This window comes from Nicotiana tomentosiformis, chromosome 9, assembly GCF_000390325.3.
Source record: "Nicotiana tomentosiformis chromosome 9, ASM39032v3, whole genome shotgun sequence".
Lineage (NCBI taxonomy): Eukaryota > Viridiplantae > Streptophyta > Magnoliopsida > Solanales > Solanaceae > Nicotiana > Nicotiana tomentosiformis.
Genome location: NC_090820.1, coordinates 30,047,063 through 30,067,982, shown reverse-complemented (window position 1 = coordinate 30,067,982; position 20,920 = coordinate 30,047,063). Strand labels below are relative to the sequence as shown.

The window sequence follows — 20,920 nt, the reverse complement described above, 5'->3', positions numbered from 1 at the left end:
AATACATGAAAGTTGAAGTTGTGTTTGCATATGCATTTTATTTGAAAAAGAAGTTAAAGTTTTGTGAGTGGAAGAAAAAATTTCACCCAAAACTGCACTAAACTAGTTTTTGTGAACTTAAAAATATTTTTAGATTTTTTTTAAAAACTGATCGTATTTCATGACAATATTTTAAAAATATTTTTGAAAAAAAAGCCAAAATCTATAGCAAGCGGGTCCTAAATTTTAACTATGAGATTTGTGATTTGTAATATTTTTATACAAGTAAATGGAAATCAACTTTGAATTCTCAGGAAATTAAATACATGTAAATCGGTCTTTCTTTTTTGGGACCATCGAAAAGTGTAGTAGGATGGAGAAAGTTTTCTTAACCTTAGATCCGATGTCTTGAGTTTCAATTTTAATACTCCATCCGTTTTAATTTATGTGAACATATTTAATTGGACACCAAATTTAAGAAAAAAAAGAATACTTTTGAACTTGTGGTATAAAATGAGGCACATATATTTTGTGTGGCTATAAATCATTCCATAAAGGTAAATTATTTCTAAATAAGAAAAAAAATTATTCTTTTTGGCACGGACTAAAAAAGAAATATATTCACATAAATTAAAATGGAGGGAGTAATAATTTATGGTAGAAAATAAAAAAAATCCACTCTTTAATGTATCTTATACGATCTGAATTTAAATTAATTCAGTAATGAAAATTCAAATATCATATGATTATTTGAAGAAAAACAAAAGAAAAAGGAAGTGGACGACAATAGAGCAGTGTGACAGTAATAAGTTAAATTCGTTCTCCCACACTCCCGCTTTTTACCAACTCGTAACATTTTTCCCTGTCGCGTAAAGCAAAGGAGAAAGGACAATCTCTTGGAAATCAGAAACACCACATACACACATCACCCACCCCCACCCCACCCCCTCTCAACTCTTTCTCTCTCATACTCATTCATTCCTTTTATCACCGGCCACCGGAGAGGAGCTGTTCTACAGTTCCGGCGAAGGATTTTGAAGGCATGAGTGAAGACGCGAAAAGGACCGGAGGAGCTCCGGTGGCAAAGCCTACCTCCGATGATCGGAGAAGCTCCTCAGGTTCCGTTCCGTCTCCTATCGGCAAAAAAATCACAATCAAAAGTGCCGATATGAAACCTGATGTTCAAAAGGAGGCCGTCGACATTGCTATTGCTGTATATATTCGATTACAAGCACTTATGCGTTTGATTATTTTCTTCTCGTATTCTACTCCGAATTTACTGTTATAGTTCTATGAATTTATGCGTTTTTTTTGTGCTTGTTTGTTTATGTGATTAGGCATTTGAGAAGTATAATGTAGAGAAAGATGTCGCTGAACAGATTAAGAAGGAGTTTGATAAGAAGTACGGTCCTACTTGGCATTGCATTGTCGGCAAAAACTTCGGTAAGGTTCGGAGGTTTTACATGATTTACTTAATGCAGCTTTTATAGAAGATATCAACTTTCATTGTTACTAGAATTAGTTGATAGGAAAATAATATTGTATGACAACTGAAACTTAATTTATAGTATTTCCGTGATCTGATGGGATGTATGCAATATATATCCGAAATGATGTGGATCTAGCACCTCACAAAGCCTTGTCTCGAGTTTCGCCGAAAATAATTACTTATGCATGTTCAATGATTTGTGGATGGATCGTAAGAGGCGTCACTAGGCGAGTTCTAAGCCTTGTACGGATAGAGTTATTTGGTACCTATGCTGGTAGGAGGTAGCAGTTACCAGACTAAATTTGAGCTGTCGCGCAAGCTGGTTAAAATATCCACCCTTGTAAAAAAATTGATTGGTGGATGGATCTGATCTTCCTGTATTAGGTGATCTTTTCAAGGTCATGTTGAAAAGCTTATCTAGGGAGTTAGAAGGGAGGGGGGTATTGTCTTCTCTTTGGTGTTGATCCTATCCATAAAAGGTCATAATCTCTAATGACTAATCTCTAATAATATAAATTTGTAAGTACCATGAGGTTTCAAGTTCAAATTTCAGCAGAGGCAATAAATCATTAGGTGATTTTCTTCTCATCTACTTAAAACTTGGTTGGGAGAGTTACCTGGTACCTGTGTTGGTGGGAGATAGTAACTACCCGGTGGAATAGTTGATGTGCGCGCAAGCTGGCCCAACCACCATCATCATAAGAAATATTGTATACTAAAAGTGAGAAACAACATCATGGATTTGTAGTTACTTGAAAAAGTGCGACTGAAGGACCCTTTTCATGAAATTGTTCTAGTGTTTGTTTGATCTTTATATAATGAATATACCTTGTGATTAGCAATGGTCTTGCGAGAATGAGCATTAATGATAATGCGGTAATATGTAAGCCATTTACCTTTTTGTATGCTCTTCAAAGAAGCTCAAATGGTGGATGATGCAGCGGCGATTAGTTGGATGTGTCTAAACAAGTATCTCATTCAGTTCTGTACTTGTGAGTAGCATATGGAATGTGTCATGGCTTTGTGTTTCCCTTCTGTTTTTTGAAGAATACTAATCGAAAAAACAGCAGATTTGCAACTATGTGTACACTAGGCCAATGGTTTTGAAGCCTCAGTGTAAAATTTGAATATATTTACAATTGTACAAACTAATTAGTTGCTTCTTTCATTTATTGATCTCTGCTGGTTTGACAGAGTCGTCAGTTTGGTAAGTGCTAAGATAATGATTTTTAACCTAAATTTGACTGTTTCTTGTGACCTTTCTAAAGCATCTGTGCCTCCCAGTCTGTAAATTGTACTTGCTTGTTTAGAGTGGAAAATCTGCAGTTAAAGAGTATTCTTTGTTGGTTATCAAAAAGAAAATTTAAAAAATAAAATAATAAGAACAGTATTCTTTGTTGACTTGTAGTGGATATCATATTTTTTCCCCTTGATAACCAGACAATCACTTTTCTTTCCTGCGTCGTTTGGTCAATGCTAGTTGCAATGAGACAGTGGCCCTAGTTCATAGGAGTTTGCGAGTGACAAGTAACATTCAGCAAAAGCTAGAAAAGGCCAACCTTCTATATTACTTGGACTGTTTGGAAATGATTTTCTTAGAGATTTGGGCTTGAAAGAAGAAATGAACGTGGAAATGCCTTTAAGATCTAAGATGTAGAAAGTAGAAATTTGATCTCTATCAAGGCGTCTTATGTTTAACTGATAGAACTTCTCTTTTTATGAATGTCGATATTATCTGGAATGACCAAAGTGAGTATTCAATTGCGAAAACAAGAACACTGTATTTTCTCTGTCTTTGAGTAGACCGAAGTTCAACTATGGTCACTAACTGGACAAATTTGAGTAAGGTGTTGTTGGTATATCAAAGATATTTCAACCTACCAGATGCCTTCTATCTGTCATACTTGTTGGACTCTGTAAAGCAATACCTTTGTAATGTTTGTCGGCATCCCTTTTACAGTTTCAGGTTTAGTGGTTTAGTTGGTCCCATGTCAGGTTCTGCTAGACAGTTTAACCCTCATTCGTGTGAAGTTCAAGACAGCTGAACTTTAAGAATGTATATACCTGTTATTCCGTAGGTTGATGGCGATGAAAAAAGTTCTGCCAGGTCTCTAGTGTTTTACAGTGAAATTATGCAGTAATAACACCAACCTGTTGCCAAGATCTCTTTGGTCTGTCTAGCTTTTATTTTGAATTAATTAACCTCAATTTTTTCATTCGGTGTTATGATCGAGTGGAGGATGATAGATAGTGCTTGTAGCGCTCGTTGGTCATACTATAGAAAATGACTCAAGTGTTGCAACTCACAAATTTTGCTGTGATAAAGGTTGGCGAAGTCATTCAAAAGAAGGTAAGAGAGTCACCGGTTTGCTGCTTTGCCGTGTCATTGTTTTTTGTAGTGCTGACAGGTTATAGAGTTTGGCAGGATGAAACTTGTGCTGCACATTATTCTTCTGCAAATATGTTTGCATAGAAGATTAATTATAATTGACTAGCTTGATTTACAGCTCATTTTGCAGTTACACTGGTGATATTTGTGCTTTGTGTCTTGTAGGCTCTTATGTAACTCATGAGACAAACCACTTTGTCTACTTCTATTTGGATTCAAAAGCAGTACTTCTGTTCAAATCTGGCTGAGCTTGGTATTGATATAGATGGAGAAGCTAATTAGACTTACGGCGGATGATGATGCTATATTTTGCCTTTGCACGTATTCTTTTGATAATTCCAAGCTGCAACTATTAGGTGGAAAATTCTTGTACCTGTATATTCCTGTATTTACTTTGTGCAAACAATTCTAAACTTGATCACATTGTTCTTTAAGTTGTACTTTTATGCTTGATAACTTGAGGCAAAACAGAAACTATGGGTTTATTTTGTGGCGAGAAAAGCCAGTGGCCAGATTCGGACTATGCGCTGAAGATTTCTAGCTCAGTAAGACTCTTAAACTTTGTGTTACAGAACTATTGGCTTAAAACTTTTACGAGTGGTATTTGATCATATGATTAAGGTTTTGTCTAGTGGGAACGGTCATCACTTTCGTAAAGCATTTGGCAATCTCGCGAGAAGAATGAGAAACTTCTAATATCTGGTGAAAGGCTTGAATTGGAAATGGTGGTTGTTTATGGCGTTTATATCCCAATCCGCTTTGTTAAAAAAAATTGCCCAGTCCTCATATAAATCGGCGAATTATCTTATCCAAAGGTGGATGAGAACCAAGTTAATGTATTTTCTGGTCAATCATTTATTTTGACTGGAGTAGGGGAGGTCTAATTGAGGATTCCAACTCGTACAATGTGGCTTGAATTTGAGCTCTTGCTCATGAATTGTCCCTGAGATTGTACGGTTTGTTTTTATGGGAAATAAAGTGATTTTGGCTTTTAATTATTAGGAATTTGAAAACTTAAATTTTGAAAAAGAACGCAAGTAGAAAATTTTTAAGCGATGCAGTTATCTGTTATCCACCAAGGTTTTTTCAATCGCTATTATTGGACTGGTGTGATGGCTACCCCCATACTTTGAATATGCCCCTCTCTTGACATTTTAGCAGGCTAAAAACCTTACTCGCATTCCATGTTTACAATAACCTAAGATGCCATGTCTTTATATATGTTTTATTACTAAATCATTGCTTAATCATGATAAATTAGTATGATTTGGTATAAATATAGGGTGCGTCCTCCTTTTTAGTTTTTTTTTCACATTACATACATGACAAGAGAAGAATGAAGGTCTATTCGAGCAACATTCACCTTTTTTTTGGGTTTTTCATCCGGTGTCCGGTACCCACATTGGACCCCGACTAAATCCAGATTCGCGATGGGAAGTCTCATATTGGGAGGTAAAGTGCTCCCTAACAAATGTGACTTCATACCCAGGGACTCGAACCCGATATTTCTGGTTGAGGATGAAGGAGTATTTATCATTCCACCACGACCCTCGTTTGTAACAATCACTTTTGAACTCTGTCGTTTTGCGATTCAAGTTGTATCTTTTTAGCCTCTGTGTTTTCTAACTGGGTACAAATAAGTTGAAGAAGAAAATTTACTTCTTAGCTTTAGAAAGAATTTAACAAAATAGGAATTTCTTCCTCTAGCTTCAAGTATGTTACTCTTGAAAAGCAAAGAAAAGAACTTAGAAAAGCTAAAAATAGCTGCAGTGATAACATTGGTTTTGTTTGACAGCAGGATTTAAAGGGCAAATGGCACCTATGGGAAATGTTAAACTGTGGTGATTTTACTTCCAAAAAGATTATTATAAGTAAATAATAGTTCAAACAAAATGGTAATTTTTGGGAAAGCAAAAGTTGTAAGTTCTGTGATTAAAAAAAAAAAAAAAACTACTCTCTATCTGACTATGTGTTTGAAAACAAAAATCTGATTATATGTGATACTATTTGATAGGACTTGAACTTGAGATATTAATTTAAATTGTATAATGTGTTTCTTATGGAGACTGAAAAGAAGAAGAAAATCAGATAAAATGAAATAAATATCCACAAAAGGTACTCCCTATGTTTTCATTTTATGTGGCATTCTTTCTTGTTAGTTCGTCCAAAAAAGAATGATATTTTTTTATATTTGAAAATAATTTAACTTTAAATTTTTTATTTAATCTTTAATATTGTGCTATAAAAATATCATAACATATTTAACATTATAAATTTTAATTTTCTTTTTTCTTAAGTTATGTTTCGAGTCAAAAGCCACATAAATTAGAGCAAATGGAATAAAAACAAATAAAATGACTACTCATCAGCTGTAAGTAAAGTAGAGAAAAAAAAGAAGACAAAAGATGGGCCAAACCGTCCCTTTCCAAGGGGAGAGCTGTGCGGACCAAAATGGCAAAGGGCAAAAAGACTCCGAACTGGCAAAAAAGTTCAAGGCCCAAATGATTCCCACCAAAAGTACGGAATTATATCAATTGGATTCTTCGAAAATGCCTACCTAAAGAGAAAAAGATTCTTCTTAAATCTTGTTTATTTGCTTGATTATTGGCACGAAAATTGCTTTTGTTTAACTTCATTCATTTTTGGTAATTAGCTTTTGGTTAACTTCTCATTTATTTTTTACAATAGCATCTAGCCGACAATAAAAAGAGAAATGTAAGAAGTATGTAGTCAGCGTTTGGAAATATGAATACATAAGTCGTTATTAGTTTCATAATAATCATACACTTGAACAAAAAATTATTTGATTCTTCTTATAGTAATTGTATCGTAAAAATTAATTAAAGGGGGTAATATTCAAAGGATAAATGAGATTGGTTATACCTTTTTCTATGAGACTATTAGTCAAAATCCATAGTAAATTGATTGGTTTTACGTTGACCGTTAGTTTATCAGTCTGTCACAATTCTCTTTGTTTACCCTTAAAACGGATAACAATTGAATTTATACGCGGTTTTAAAGATATGTGGATTGATTCAACACAAATAATCAAGAATGTTAGATAAACGAATTAAAGATAAAATGAATAGCCAAACCAGTTGTAACGTTAAGGCCATGCTCGGATTTAAGCTGAACAGTAGTTTTATCCTTGACCGGACCCTCAATTCGAAGCCAATTGTGTATGAAAAACAACAATGAAATAAGAACTTTGCAATAGCTAGAAAGCAGAAAAAGGACTTATATTGCTTTGGTTTGCGTGTTACAATATATGTTATTAAAAAAATTCCTTTATATAGAAGTAGAGTTTCACCCCTGGTACAAATCTAAAAAAGGTAAAAAACCTCCTTTCTCGTTAATTACTGATCTGTAACCGCCATTGAGTGAGATTCGCACTGTGATATCCAGTTGGTTCCGAATATCACGGCCCTCTATTTGTTGCCCACAATCGTTCATGCGCTTCCCGGAGTCTCAGAACTCACCCCGGGTCCGGGGCACGTTGTTTTATCAAGTTCGCTGGCGAGCACTCTGTTCGCGCTTTGGTACAAGAAGTTCTCAGCTTCGATCTCGATCTCATGTATTCATATTATCCTTGCTTCTTTTGACCCACCGGGAAATCAGGGCGTATGTTAGCCCGATTTCACCCGTATACACTCCTCTTTTATGCTTTTTTTTTTATCCGGATTAAGACGTACTGTTATTGTTGCTATTTGATTGTCAATATGCTTGTGAGTAGAGAGGGAAAGGAAAGGTGGAAAAACTTCTTGCTTTCTATCGGAAGACGAGCTTAGTTTGCTTTGTTTCATACAACAATTTTAATAGGAATCTCACATGAGATTATCACATGGGGGAAAAAAGATCAGTTTGAAGCCATACATCCTCTAGCTAGTCAATTTGATCAATAATTATCTTACTAGAAACCAGTGATGTATCTTTCTTGTCTTTTTGTTTGAACTGCTTTTCCTCTTATTTTCTCAATGGCATTTGCTTAGCCAAAAGCATAAACTTTGATAGAATATAGAGTAATATTCTTAAGTGGCACTAAGATTTATCACTACTTCTTATATGAAAATGAAAAATGTGGATACAAGGATAGACTTTTCAGGTTCTAAGCATTTCTTTTTGGTTTTCCATCGTGTCCAATATCCGCATTAGAGATCCGATTAATTTGAATTTGTACAACGTAAAATATATTAACAGAGAAATGAAGAGATCTTATTCATACCATACCATGATTGATAATGAGCCGTTAAAGCTCAGTGTTGAATTTTATAGATGAAAGAATGTCATTTTCTAGGAAATTGGTATATTTCGTTATCCAAGAGTTATTCTTTATATTATCTGCGCTTTCTCCTCTTTAAGTTTTTGAAATAAGCAATTAAAAGTCAGCATTAGAAAGAACTCTGGTTTAAATTTAGATGTAGACTAATGGAGTGGGGAGGGAATTGCAATTTATACCACAATCTAACGGGAAATAAAAGATATTTTCATCCTTTAAGAAGGAAAATGGTCTATACATATAAATTAAACAACTAACAACGATATGATCTTTCGTGGGAATAAAAAGAAAAGCAAAAGTAGATACACAAGATGATGAGATAATAAAGATAAAAATAAAAAGAATTTAACTAATTTAATAAGCACCGATAATATAAAAAAATATTTACATTATCAGATAGATAATATTTATCCGTATTTTAAGATTTCAAATCTCAGTTCTTATAAAGAATTATATGTGTACACATATTTTGAGTGAATTTTAAAATAAGAAAAAGTAGCGAAATTGAAGAGATTAATGAGTTCTTGTGTTCCTACTATCCCTTTCCATTTGCCTTAGATAACCAATCATAATCAATTACTTGCTGGTCCACACATCCAATCTTTTGAACGAAGGAATAAAAAACGAAATACTAGTATAAGGTATGCATCGGCCAAAAAACCTATCGATTACAATTTTCCAAATTTGAATATGATTCTTCAATTCCAATCGGACATTCTAATATTCAATATATTACAACTAATTCCAAATGAAATGTCACAAATTCCAATCTCAGTAACCTCTTATATTAACTCTTTCCTGCCCCATACTACGCTTACCTCTTTAAAATGAATTAACAATGAGTTTAACAACAACAATAACAGAAAACCTAGTGTTATCCCACAAGTGAAATCTGTGAAGAGTAATGTATACGCAGACCTTGTCCCTACCTTAAAAAGGTAAAAAACTATTTCCGATACACCTTCAGCTCAAGGAATTAACAATAAGTTTAAGTTGTATAGAATATCGTTAATGTAAAAAAAATTGTTACACTATTAGGTTGTATGTTGTATGTAAATGCTCTTTGTGTAAATGGATGAGATTTTAAATCTCATTTTTAATGGAGACTTGCATGTAACCTGACAATGTAAAATATATATATATTGATAGTATATAAAACTTTTGCAACTACTAAAATGCGCATCAAAACTAGCAAAGTAAACAACGAATGAGCATCTCATTGTTATCTAGTGATCCGTGCAGAAATAAAGCAGAATTTGAAACTTATGAGTTCAAGATTTTAATTCTTTCAAGTTATTTAATTTTAAATTAATAATTTACGCATATTCAATAGATTTTTTAAGACAAATACATAGATTGGACCAAAATAACTGGGTTCCGCCAAACCGAGCTAGCTCAGTCCCTGCTCCATGCCCCCACACGTGCGCCCATGAATGAACTCTATATTTAAGTATTAACCATATCCTATGAGGATCTCAAAATATTCTTAGCTTATTACTTATTAACTCCAAATTTTCACCTTTATGCTTTAATTAGTGAAAATAATTTAGTGACCAAGAGATTACAATCCGAGTACGGGAAAGGTTATCAATATTTTCTCATTAATTATCCAATATATCTTAACCATATCCTATGACAATCTCAAAATATTCAGAACTTCGATTATTTAATATTGACACTTTTTCAGTCTTAACAGACAAGTTAAGTCAAGTGGTGAAAACAAAAATCAAAAGATAAGACAAGTGCCTATAGAGTTACAATTCGAATTTACCGTACCATATAATGGGAATAATTTACCAATTATTTCCATTAAGTACCCAAAATATCCCTAACTGTCCCCACCACCCCAAACCTTTAAAAAGAAAGATTCTCAATATCATTATTTGAAATTTAATGCAATTTGGTTACCTGCCGATTGGACACCACAACCCATGGGCTGATATATGAAAACTAGCAGCAGTTTGTTGGCTCATTTTTCATACTCCTAATATTACTAATAAATTAAAAACCAAGAAACAAACCCAAAAAATAAAAAAAGGGATAGCATAGTCATTACAAAATGTGGCGAGGACAAAACTGGAAAGCAGCAAAATTTTCCTCGGACAGTAAACTCCTCTCTTTCAATATGCAAATCCATTTGGTCGGTTTCTCGCTGCCGTTTTCCTACTCCGTGAAGACGACGTCGTTGAAGAAGAAGAAGAAGAAGTACAAGTACAAGATTTAGATGCTTGAGATTTCATATTATCCCTTTTCTTTGTGCTAAAACTCTCTTCTTCATCCTTAAAAATCTGTTTGCACCTGCACTCCACGCTACAAAATGCCCATTCTCCCCTGTATCATACCACTAGTTATAATCACAACACTAAATAATAAAAGTTTTAATTTAGAGATGAATATATATTTGAGCAGAGTATATATAGCTTACTTGTACATGTAGATATCTTTTCCAGGTAAGAGTTTCTGCTTACAAAGGAAACAATAATCGAGAAACCCACACGCCGCCGTAGATTTACGCCGGAAAAAAGGAGAAGAGGGAGTGGTCGGAGAAGTAGGTTTCATAACCATACTAGCTTTGTTAACAATCTGCCAAGTAGAAGCAGTTATAGTAGTACCAGCAGCAGTACAACTAATATCTCTATAACCTTCGAGTACTACACTGAGTCCCACCATCTCATGGCCTTTTGACGGCGGAGTAAGGCGGAGGGCGGTGTAGTGATAATTTTATGGGGAAATATATATTTTTGTTTGTGTTAAAAAGCTTCAACGATTTATATTGCTAAATAGGAGTTGGCTGAAAAGAAGGGGGTGAAGATTATTGTAATTGTAGGGGAGTGGGTAAAAGGGGGGGTGGGGGTATCCCTACAGCTACAGCAGAGAGAAATTGGCAGTAAGAAAGGACGAGTAGCGTAGCGAATGATCTAAACTTGTAATGCTTAGTTGAATGCCACGTTATCCCTATTTTGGACTCTACCTTAACTCTCATCTCCTATTTTCCATTTTCCATTTCTTTTTTTAAAAAAATCTTTTACCCTTGTTTTGTCGTTTTGTATAGTATTTCCCCAAATTATTTTCACGGATTTATAGCTAGCGTTTGACCATATATTTCCAAATTTATTCTGAAAAATCTAATTTGGGTGAAATTTGGTTTGAAAATGAAAATGTGTTTGGACATTTGTTTTGGGTGAAGTTTGGTTTGGAAAAATATGAAATATGACTTATACCCATAAGTTCTAAAAACTATCACAAATACCCAACAATACCATTATCAATAACATTCATTATATTATCGCAAACCATAGTCCTGAACATAAATAAATTTGATACAAAATTATCATTTTTATAATGAACTACATGATACACTATCAGATGACCGAGAATACGAAGCAACATCGTTACGAAATAATAAATGGTGAGCTCTTTTATAAAATACAAAAGTTTGGGGTAATTTTTAAGAAATATAATAGTGATATTTTAGCCCAAAACCAGCTATTGAGCTGGTTTTGAGATTTGAGATTTGGGAGTTGGAATTTGGCCAAAATGTAGGCAAAATCTATGGCCAAACATGTGTTTGCCAAATAAAATCCAAGTTTATTTTGGCAAAATCTATGGCCAAATGGGTCCATAATCTTGGGGAGTTTTAGATGATCTACTCCAAGATGTCTCATAACAAAGAATGGACGAAATTTGGAACAATAGGTAAATTTAAAATTTTCATTTATTAGGTTTGAAATAAAATTTTTATAATTAAAAGCTCTATAAACTTACTATAAAACATAAATTTAATGGTTAAATATATTTTAAAATAATTGTCAAAGAGAAGTTATTCAGTCCTCCAATAATAATAATCTATAGGTCATCAGCCCGAGTCGTGAAATTAGTCATTAATACTTGCATCATGGTAGATTGCGTATATCACACCCCTTGGGTCGCAACCCTTTTACGTTCCCTATGTTAAACTAGTGAAAATAGGCTGGAAAAGAGGAACTCGTTAATGGAGATTAGGGCTTTCTAGAGAGTTCTTCATCAGAGAAAACAAAAAGAAGGGAGATTAGAAATGACTGGCCAAACCTTAACCCTTGTGGCCTCTTTTATTTATATTTTTCTTATACAATATAAAGTGACTAATCACTAAATGAATGACTACTATGCTATTTTAAACAAAGAATGGCTAACTAGTACAAAAAGGCTAAGTATGAAATAAATAGGCTGGCCAACTTAAGTGTGTTGCTGCTTTGGGCCTGAAGTAGTGCAAGCTGGTGGCCCAACACCCCCTTCAAGTTGGAGGGGGAAACAACCTTCAACTTGCCAAGAAAAGAGTGATGGAGAACACCAGGTAGTGGCTTGGTAAATACATCTGCCAGCTGATCAGAGATGGGGACATGCAGCAACTGGATGAAACCTTCAGTCAATTAACTCCGGATGAAATGACAGTCCACTTTAATATGTTTAGTGCGCTCATGGAATACAAGATTCTTTGCAATGTGAATAGCTGCCATATTGTCACAGGAGACATAGATAGGAAAGAAAACATCAATAGTAAGATCATGTAATAATCTGGATAGCCAAACCAATTCAGCAATAGCCTTACTAACAGCTATGTACTCAGCTTCAGCGGAAGAAAGAGAAATCACAGGTTGTTTCTTCGACTTCCAACCAATAAGGCTATCACCCAAGAAAATGCAAAAACATAAACAAATTTGCGAGTGTCAGGGCAAGCTGCCCAATCACTATCAGAGTAAGCCTTGATAGAAAAATAAGTAGAGTGAGAGTAAAAAAAGGCCAAGGTCAGGAGTACCCTTGAGATACCTAAGCAAATGAAGAGCAGCAATTATGTGAGGAAGCTGAGGAGCCTGCATAAACTGGCTCAGATGCTGAACACTAAAGCAAATATCAGGCAGGGTGTAAGTTAAGAAAAACAACTTCCCCACAAGGCTTCTGTATTTCTAAGGATTAGGTAAAAGATCCCCAACATCAGCTTTAAGTTTCTGATTCAATTCCAATGGGCTAACAACAGAATGAACATTCAAGCAATCATAGTCTTTGAGTAAATCAGAAGTGAACTTCTTCTGATTCAATACAAAATCATTAGGGAATACAGTAACCTCAATACCCAAAAAATAATGAAGAAAACCCAAGTCTTTGATATTAAATTCAAAATTTAAAAATTATTTTAAAGCTGAAATCTCATGCAAATCATCACCAGTGAGGATGATATCATCCACATAAATAGCTAGTATTACTAGATGACTAGGAGACCCTTTGATAAAGAGAGAGAGTAATAATTGAGTGAATGATAAAAACCTTTAGAATAAAGTGCTTGAGACAATGTGGCATACCATTACCTCGAAGCTTGTCTAAGCCCATAAAGAGACTTTTTTAACTTGCAAGCCAAATGGGCAGAAGAAGAATGAGATGAAACAGAAAGGCCAGGAGGTAATTTCATATAGACCTTCTCATCCGACTCACCATGAAGAAATGCATTGTTAAAATCAAGTTGAAATAAAGACCAATTCTTCTTAATAGCAACAAGAATCAAACATTTGACAATAGACATCTTCACTACAGGGAAAAATGTCTCATTGAAATTCAACCCCTCAACCTGTGTGTCCCCTCTAATAACAAGCCTAGCCTTGTATCTTTCTACTTCCTCATTAGCTTTGTATTTAACTTTATGGACTCATTTGAAACCAATAGGCTTCTTAACTAGGGGTAATTCAACAATATACCAAGTGTTATTAGTTTCTAGAGCTTCGAACTCTTTTCTTATAGCATCTTGCCAATCTGGAAGGGCTGCTTGAGAATAAGTATATGGCTCAAACTCTACAGATTGGACAACAGAACAGGAAAGAGAATTAGGCAGTTGATAAATGTAATCCTTAAGATAAGAGGGATGAGTGTGTGTTTCCTAAATGGTGCAATAGAGGTGGCAGGACTGATAGTGGTAGGAGAAGAAGTAGAAGGGGTAGAGTCAAAGAAAGCATCAGTAAGATGATGAGAAGGTGAAGCATCAGAAGGTGAAGAGTAGTTGTCAGAAGGTAAAGGATGGTTGTCAGAAGCATTGGGGAAAGATGGAGCATCAGAAAGGAAAGAAGGATTATCAAATAGGAAAGAAGTTGAAAGAGGAGTAGAATAATTGGTAGTAGTAGGAGGAAGAATAGGTTTAGACCAATAGATTGGAACAGAAGTTGAAACAGAAGATGAAGTGGTTGACAATGGGGACTTTGACACAATTGGAAGGGAAAATCCTGAAGAAAAAGGGAAGATTTGTTCATGAAAAATGACATCTCTAGAGACAAAACACTGCTTTGACTGAAGGTTATATAACTTATAACCTTTCTTTGCAAAAGGATAGCCAAGAAAAACACATGGGATAGCTCTAGGTTTGAGTTGGTCTCTTTGAGGAATTGGAACAATGGCAAAACAGAGGCAACCAAAAGTCCTCAGGTGTGAATAGCTAGGTGTCTTGCCAAATAACAACTCATAAGGTGATTTATTCTGTAGTAACCTAGAGGAAAGTCTGTTAATGATGTATGTGGATGTGAGTATATAATCTTCCCAAAATCTTATTAGTACTTTGGATTGGAAAACTAAAGCTCTGGAGGCTTCTAGTAGGGTTCTATGTTTCCTCTCCACCACGCTATTTTGTTGAGGTGTGTGTGGACAGCTGGTTTGGTGAATAATTCCATTTTCAGAAAAGAAAGAAACTGCAACATTGCTATTCCTTAATTCTAGTGCATTATAAGACCTTATGTTTTGAATGGTGACATGAAATTGAGTTTGAACCATCAATACAAAGGCTTTTAGGAGAGGAAAGGCATTACTTTTGGACCTCATCAAATGGGTCCAAGTACATCTAGAGAAGTCATCAACAATGGTAAGGAAATATTTTGAGCCTGAATATGTAAAAGTGTGATATGGTCCCCAAGTGTCAACATGAATAAGTTGGAAAGGCTTAGAACTATGAATAGAACTATCAGAAAATAGCAATCTAGTTTATCTAGCCATAGGACAAATAGTACATGGAAAAGACTGTGTAGAGGAAATATCAGAAGAATTTTCAGAAATGCTTTTCATTTTAATAAAAGGAACACGTGCAAGTATCTGATGCCAAACAATGTCCATTTTATTCATAGCAGCTTTATTACAAGAGGGGGAAACAGTATTTACAGTACAAGGAAGATGATCAGAAATAGACAAAGATGACAAGCTGCTGCAGGCAGTTGACAAAGTTACCTGAGGTTGAGAGGGGTTTTCCCACACAAATTTGTACAATCCACTGTATAATTTATCAAGATCCAGAGGCTTCTTCAGAGAAGGGCCCTGTATGAGACATGAAAATCTAGTAAACTGAACTATACAATCAAATTGGTCTGTGAGTTTGTATACATAGATGAGATTATGCTTAAAGGAAGGTAGATAAAGGACATTTTGAAGAATTATATAATCAGTCAAAACAAAGGAGCATGTGCAAGTAACTTTTACTTTATAACCATTTGGTAGAGACACTAGGAAAGGAATAGGTAAAGGTGTAATGTTAATGAGATATTCTTTATTAGAAGTCATATGGTCAGAAGCACCAGAGTCAGCTATCCAAGTTAAGGAATCAGATTGATTTAACAAAGTAGAGTTGAAACTATATACTACATTCTTAGGCAATAGAGTACGAGCAAAGTTGGCAGAACTCATGATATTGAGTTGAGGTGCAGGATCAGAGACATGTGTTGCTGCAATAAGGAGAGCAGTTGAGAGTATTGCTGCTTTGTCAGCCCGGGCATCACAGAAACATTTTCAGCAACATGTGTAATTGAGGTTTGATTGGAAGACTCAGAAGCAGAGAAATCAGAATCTGTCACCATATTAGCAGCTACCTTTCTACCCTTAGTAAACTTGAAGTTAGCAGGAAAGCCATGAAACTTGAAATACTTATCAATTAAGTGCCCAGGCTTTTTGCAATACTTGCAGAAGAGATTAGAGGATTTGGACTGATTATCAAAATTCACTCTTTGAGTAAACTGTCTCTGCTGACCCTGGAATTGCATATTCAGTTGTGGTTAAGTAGTTTTATTATGTGAATTCACATTGAAAGACGTTACTTCAGAGGTAAATTGAGGAGGTGGGTTGACTTGTCTTTGCCTTTCATCTTGAATAAAGAATGTTATAGACTTTATCAAGGGATGATAGAGGTTGCATCATCAACATATTGCTTCTCACACCAACATAAACCTCATTCAATCCCATGAGGAATTGATGGACTTTGTCCTTTTCTTTCTCCTTTTGAAGACCCTCTTTGGCAGCACAATTGCAAGAATTTGCATGACTGCTGCGCGTTACTCCCAATTCATCCTAAATTCTCTTAAGTTTGGTGAAATATGAGGCAATATCAAGGGATCCTTGATAGGTAGAGACAAGTTCCCTTTTTATCTCAAAAACTTTGGTCCTATTTACACTATCATACCTATTATTTAATTATTTCCATATACTTTCAGTCGTCTCAGAGTATTGAACACTTTCGGCTATATCTGGTGATAATGAGCTTGTTAGCCAAGATACCACCATATTATTATAATGGTCCCTTTGTTTATAATCAGGAGAAGTTGCAGCAGGTTTAGGACACGAACCATCAATAAATGCAATTTTATTCCTAGCAGACAACGACACTATCATATTTCCAACCTCCAAACTCATTCCCCGTAAATGGAACAAGGACCAGTGACACACCAGGTACATCAGACGACAAAAGGAATATAGGAGATGTAAAGTCAGGAGTGTACGCGGAAGAAGAAGTAGAACCAGTCATGATTACAACAATTAATAACCTTACATTGAAATCAAAATCCAACGTATGCAAAGGAGAAATGAAAATTACCAGCCTTCTTCGCAACCTGAAGAAGTAAGGCCTTTATATAGTAGAGAAGTTCTAGCGAAGCAATGAAAACGAGGAAACCCTAGCTCCGAGATAAATCGAAGAAACCGTAGCTCTAACAAAACAGAAATCTCAGCCTCCAATCAACAGAATTTATTTGTCGGAAAGAGATTCAGTGCAATCTACACCACAAAGTTGAATTAGTCTCAAAGAAACATAATGTATTTGCCGGAAAACCACAAAGGAATCACGAAATTCCGACGAAGATGAATCCTGATAAAAAATGTATGAAATCAAATAGGAGTAACACCGCACGACATAGATGAACAAGATCTAACAGATTCCCTACTCTGATACCATGTTAAACTAGTAAAAATATGTTGGAAAAGAGAAACCCGTTAATGGAGATTAGGGCTTTCTTGTTCTTCATCAGAGAAAACAAAAGAGAAGAGAGATTAGAAATGACCGGCCAAACCTTAACCCTTGTGGCCTCTTTTATTTATATCTTTCTTATACAATGTAAAGTGGCTAACCACTAAATGAATAACTACTATGCTATTTTAAACAAAGAATGAATAACTAGTAAAAAAAGGCTAAGTATGAAATAAATAGGTTGGCCAGCTTAAGTGTGTTGCTGCTTTGGGCCTGAAGTAGTGCAAGCTGGTGGCCAACACCTTATGTGAACACATAATGCTTTATGCATTGCCTTTTTTATTAGATTGTGATATTTTGGAGGGATAATTAACAATGTCATATAATAACTTTCCTTAAACAATTTACTTAAATACACTCTGTAATATATACAATTCAGATGTTACTTTGCACATAAGAAACTTGTTCAATTGACATGTCAAAGAAATATCTAAAGATGAATAACACACATTACTTTGCAAAGATAAAAATTACTTCAACAATATTAATTACTAACAACAAAAGTATAAGTTGCAATGATTTAATTTCTAATTCGTTCAGCCCTTACATAAAGGTGAAAATCATGATAGAAAATCGTTAAAATATTTCTTTGTGTCACAATCTAGTTTGAGTCTTTGTGCAATTTTATAGGTTTTCTTTTCTTTCTTTTGCGATCAATTTTAACTACAATATATTTTGACTTTAATTAACCATAAGGCTAAGGCTTTACTGATGAATCAATTGACTGTCAACAATTGGTAAGAAAATTTCGTTCAAACCTAGTGGCAACTTTTGGTAAAAAAACAAAAACAAATCTTCGTCTGTATTGTCAAATAATGTTTGCGGCCGAATTTTTCATGTTATAAGGGTTAGGTTACATTTACTATGTCCCTTTTAGTTGAGAAAGCAAAAAAGAAGAGAGAACTTTATTAATTTTTCTTAGTTTTTCATATATAAATTCTCTCCTATAAAATCTACGAGCTTGTTTACCCTCAAAATCAGATAACAATTAAATTTATAAGTGGTTTTAAGAATATGCGGATTAATTTGATACAAAACGATAAATCGAGTTAGAATGGACAAATAAAGATACAGTAAATTCAAACCACGCGAGGAGGATGATTTCAGTCTTAGTGAAGCATTCACCCTCGATCCGGGCTCACAACGGACAAATTTTATGAACGAGAGAAAAGCTTACAATAACAACGAAAATAGTAGTATATTGCTTTGGATTGCGTGTTACAATGTGCCTAGTGAATTGTCATGCCTTTTTTATATAGTAGGGGAATCATACTCTAAGTACAACTCTATAAAAGGTAAAAATCTTCTGTTTAACTGATTGCCGGTTCTTCAATGATACGTGCCGAGATCCATGCTGTGATATCCGGCCGGTCGCAGATATTATGGTCTTCTGCTTGTCGTGCTTGATTGCCCGACAATGTATTCCGAAGTCTTTCAGGATTTGGATCGATTTCGAATCATGACCCCGATATTCTCGAAGGCGGACAACGTGCCCCCCCGATTCTGACAAGATGAGACCTTTGCTTCGATTCCGATCCTTCGCAATTATATCTCGAGCTCGTTTTACCCTATTGGAGGTCGGTGTGTATTATGAGCTCGATTTTTACCCGTATACAGATAGTCCACTCATTTCTCGGAGAGCAAGATGACGAGAAACAACATGAGCATTCCGATTCCTTCTTCAATACGCCGTGACATAAATGATAAAATGCCCGAAATATCTCGTCAGCCATGTCATAATGGCATTAAATGTACGTCAGCCGGCGGTTGGCTGTCCTTTGAGGTGAAATGCCGTAGAGCCAGTATAAATAGCCCCTATTTTGTTCATTTTTACTTTACATCAAACCGTCTACCCTCGTACCCTCAGGATTTCACTACTCCTTTTCATATTCTATCTTTTTTACCTCTGTTATTCGAGATTTCTTTGAAACTTTTACTCATTATCCACTCAAGCCAACACATCTGAGCTTCCATCTTTTCATCTTTGTCCTTCAAGCTTTCCCTTATAACAATGGCAAAAACCTCAAATATGTTCCCCAAAATGTCGCTTCTACCTCCCAAACGACTGCCGGAACCAACGAAACCACTTCTGATGTGGTCGACCTCGAGCGATCCGCTGCTAACGTGGTTACCGATGAACCAGCTCATGAACCTCCATTGAAAATGTTCATTCCCCGGGGTTGTTTGATCGCTGGTGACTTCAAGTTCGAGAAGCCTTCTTCGGTACAAGGTCGGCATGAGGATGCCTCGGGATTCATTTGTTCAATCACCGGAGAGGACCTCCCCATAGTCCGAAAAGACTACAACTGGGCCAACAAGGACATCGTGGTCCATGACTCCGAAGAGGACATCACCACCCATGTCGTGGGATATCTGAGTGTTTACACTTATCCCTTTATATTGGGCCCGATAGACTCGGTCATCATAGACTTTTGCAAGAGGTATAATGTATGCCTCGACCAAATTCACCATTCATTGTGGAGGATCGTGATAATTTTATAATATTTTCACCACCATCGAGCTATAATCGATGGGCAGGCCCCTATTGGGCAACCTCTGATAAGATGGTAAGTTATATATCAAGCCTATTGTGTCCGAGCGCCTATAAGCGAGCCTAGGATGGCCGAGATACATAGCTTAGTATGGCCGAGCGCCTATGAGCAAGGCTACTACGGCTGAGCAGTTACACGTACCAAACCTTATAGGGCCGACCATTTATTTTACTAACTATATTGAAGGAGTTGAGTCAGTATCAACAGGTAAGTATATCTCCAAATCATCTTTGACTCCCAGTTACTTTCAATTATTATATTATCAGTTTAGTTTCAACTTTCAGTATGTTATTTCCTTACATACTGAAAGAGGGTTGGAAGGTTCAGAAGCTAAAGGAATTGAAGAAAATAATGTTTCGTCGAAAGTCGACAAGTTGGGAATGTTATAACATGTACTTTTGGGGTGAGACTAGGGTGCTTAACATGATAAGGAGGTTATGTTAGGAGTTATGTTAGTCGTATGATAGTCGTGTATTATGTTTTGAAGTCAAGCGAGTTGTGGAACAAAAGTTGATGAAAGTCATCACAAGTTATGTTCATAAGTTTTACTGAAACTTTGGGTCAAATGTAACTGTGATTTTCTCCCAATATACTTAGAGTTATGGGTGTTCCACCCATCAAATTGAAGATACAGAGTCTATTTTCTAACGTATTATATCGTTTGTCAATAAGATATTGGAGAAGAGAGATATGGGCATTTTACGAGACTGCGCAGGCTGCGAGGTGACAAGTAGGTGTGTCACCTACTTGCTTAAACGAGAGTCCAAAAATGGGCTAGTTCGGGTCGTCCAAAAATGGGCCAGTCGGGTCATCCAAAGAGGCCTTATAAAGGCCTATTTACTTCATATATTAAACTGATAATAGGGCATAATAACTAGACATAAGCTCTTCAAATATCCTCCCAAATATTGCCCACAAACCCTAATTGCTTTTCTCCCCC

At 35.5% G+C, this 20,920-nt stretch overlaps 1 protein-coding gene and 1 non-coding gene across 3 annotated transcripts; one reads left to right on the top strand and one right to left on the bottom strand.

The window, feature by feature from the left end:
* Positions 1-797: 797 nt before the first annotated feature.
* LOC104111079 (uncharacterized) lies at positions 798-4,380 on the top strand. Of its 2 annotated transcripts, none has more exons than XM_009620681.2 (3): positions 798-1,192; positions 1,317-1,422; positions 4,023-4,380. In XM_009620681.2, exons 1-3 carry the CDS (start codon positions 1,022-1,024, stop codon positions 4,103-4,105), a joined length of 360 nt encoding a protein of 119 aa, XP_009618976.1. In that variant the 5' UTR covers positions 798-1,021; the 3' UTR covers positions 4,106-4,380. The 2 variants fall into 2 exon arrangements, with proteins under 2 accessions (XP_009618976.1, XP_009618977.1); XM_009620682.4 differs by having other exon boundaries at positions 881-1,192; positions 1,317-1,427.
* Positions 4,381-9,986: 5,606 nt separating this feature from the next.
* Positions 9,987-10,922, bottom strand: LOC104111080 (uncharacterized). The gene is made up of 2 exons (XR_011411213.1): positions 10,559-10,922; positions 9,987-10,464 (listed from the first exon to the last, which is right to left on the bottom strand). It is a non-coding gene; the product is annotated as an uncharacterized protein (transcript).
* Positions 10,923-20,920: the final 9,998 nt, after the last annotated feature.

Bases quoted from the DNA above. Each gene is read 5' to 3' on its own strand.
- LOC104111079 (XM_009620681.2), top strand. From the start codon at position 1,022: ATGAGTGAAGACGCGAAAAGGACCGGAGGAGCTCCGGTGGCAAAGCCT. The intron at 1,193-1,316 runs GTATATATTCGA...TTATGTGATTAG, and splicing joins CCGTCGACATTGCTATTGCT to GCATTTGAGAAGTATAATGT. The intron at 1,423-4,022 runs GTAAGGTTCGGA...TGTGTCTTGTAG, and splicing joins CATTGTCGGCAAAAACTTCG to GCTCTTATGTAACTCATGAG.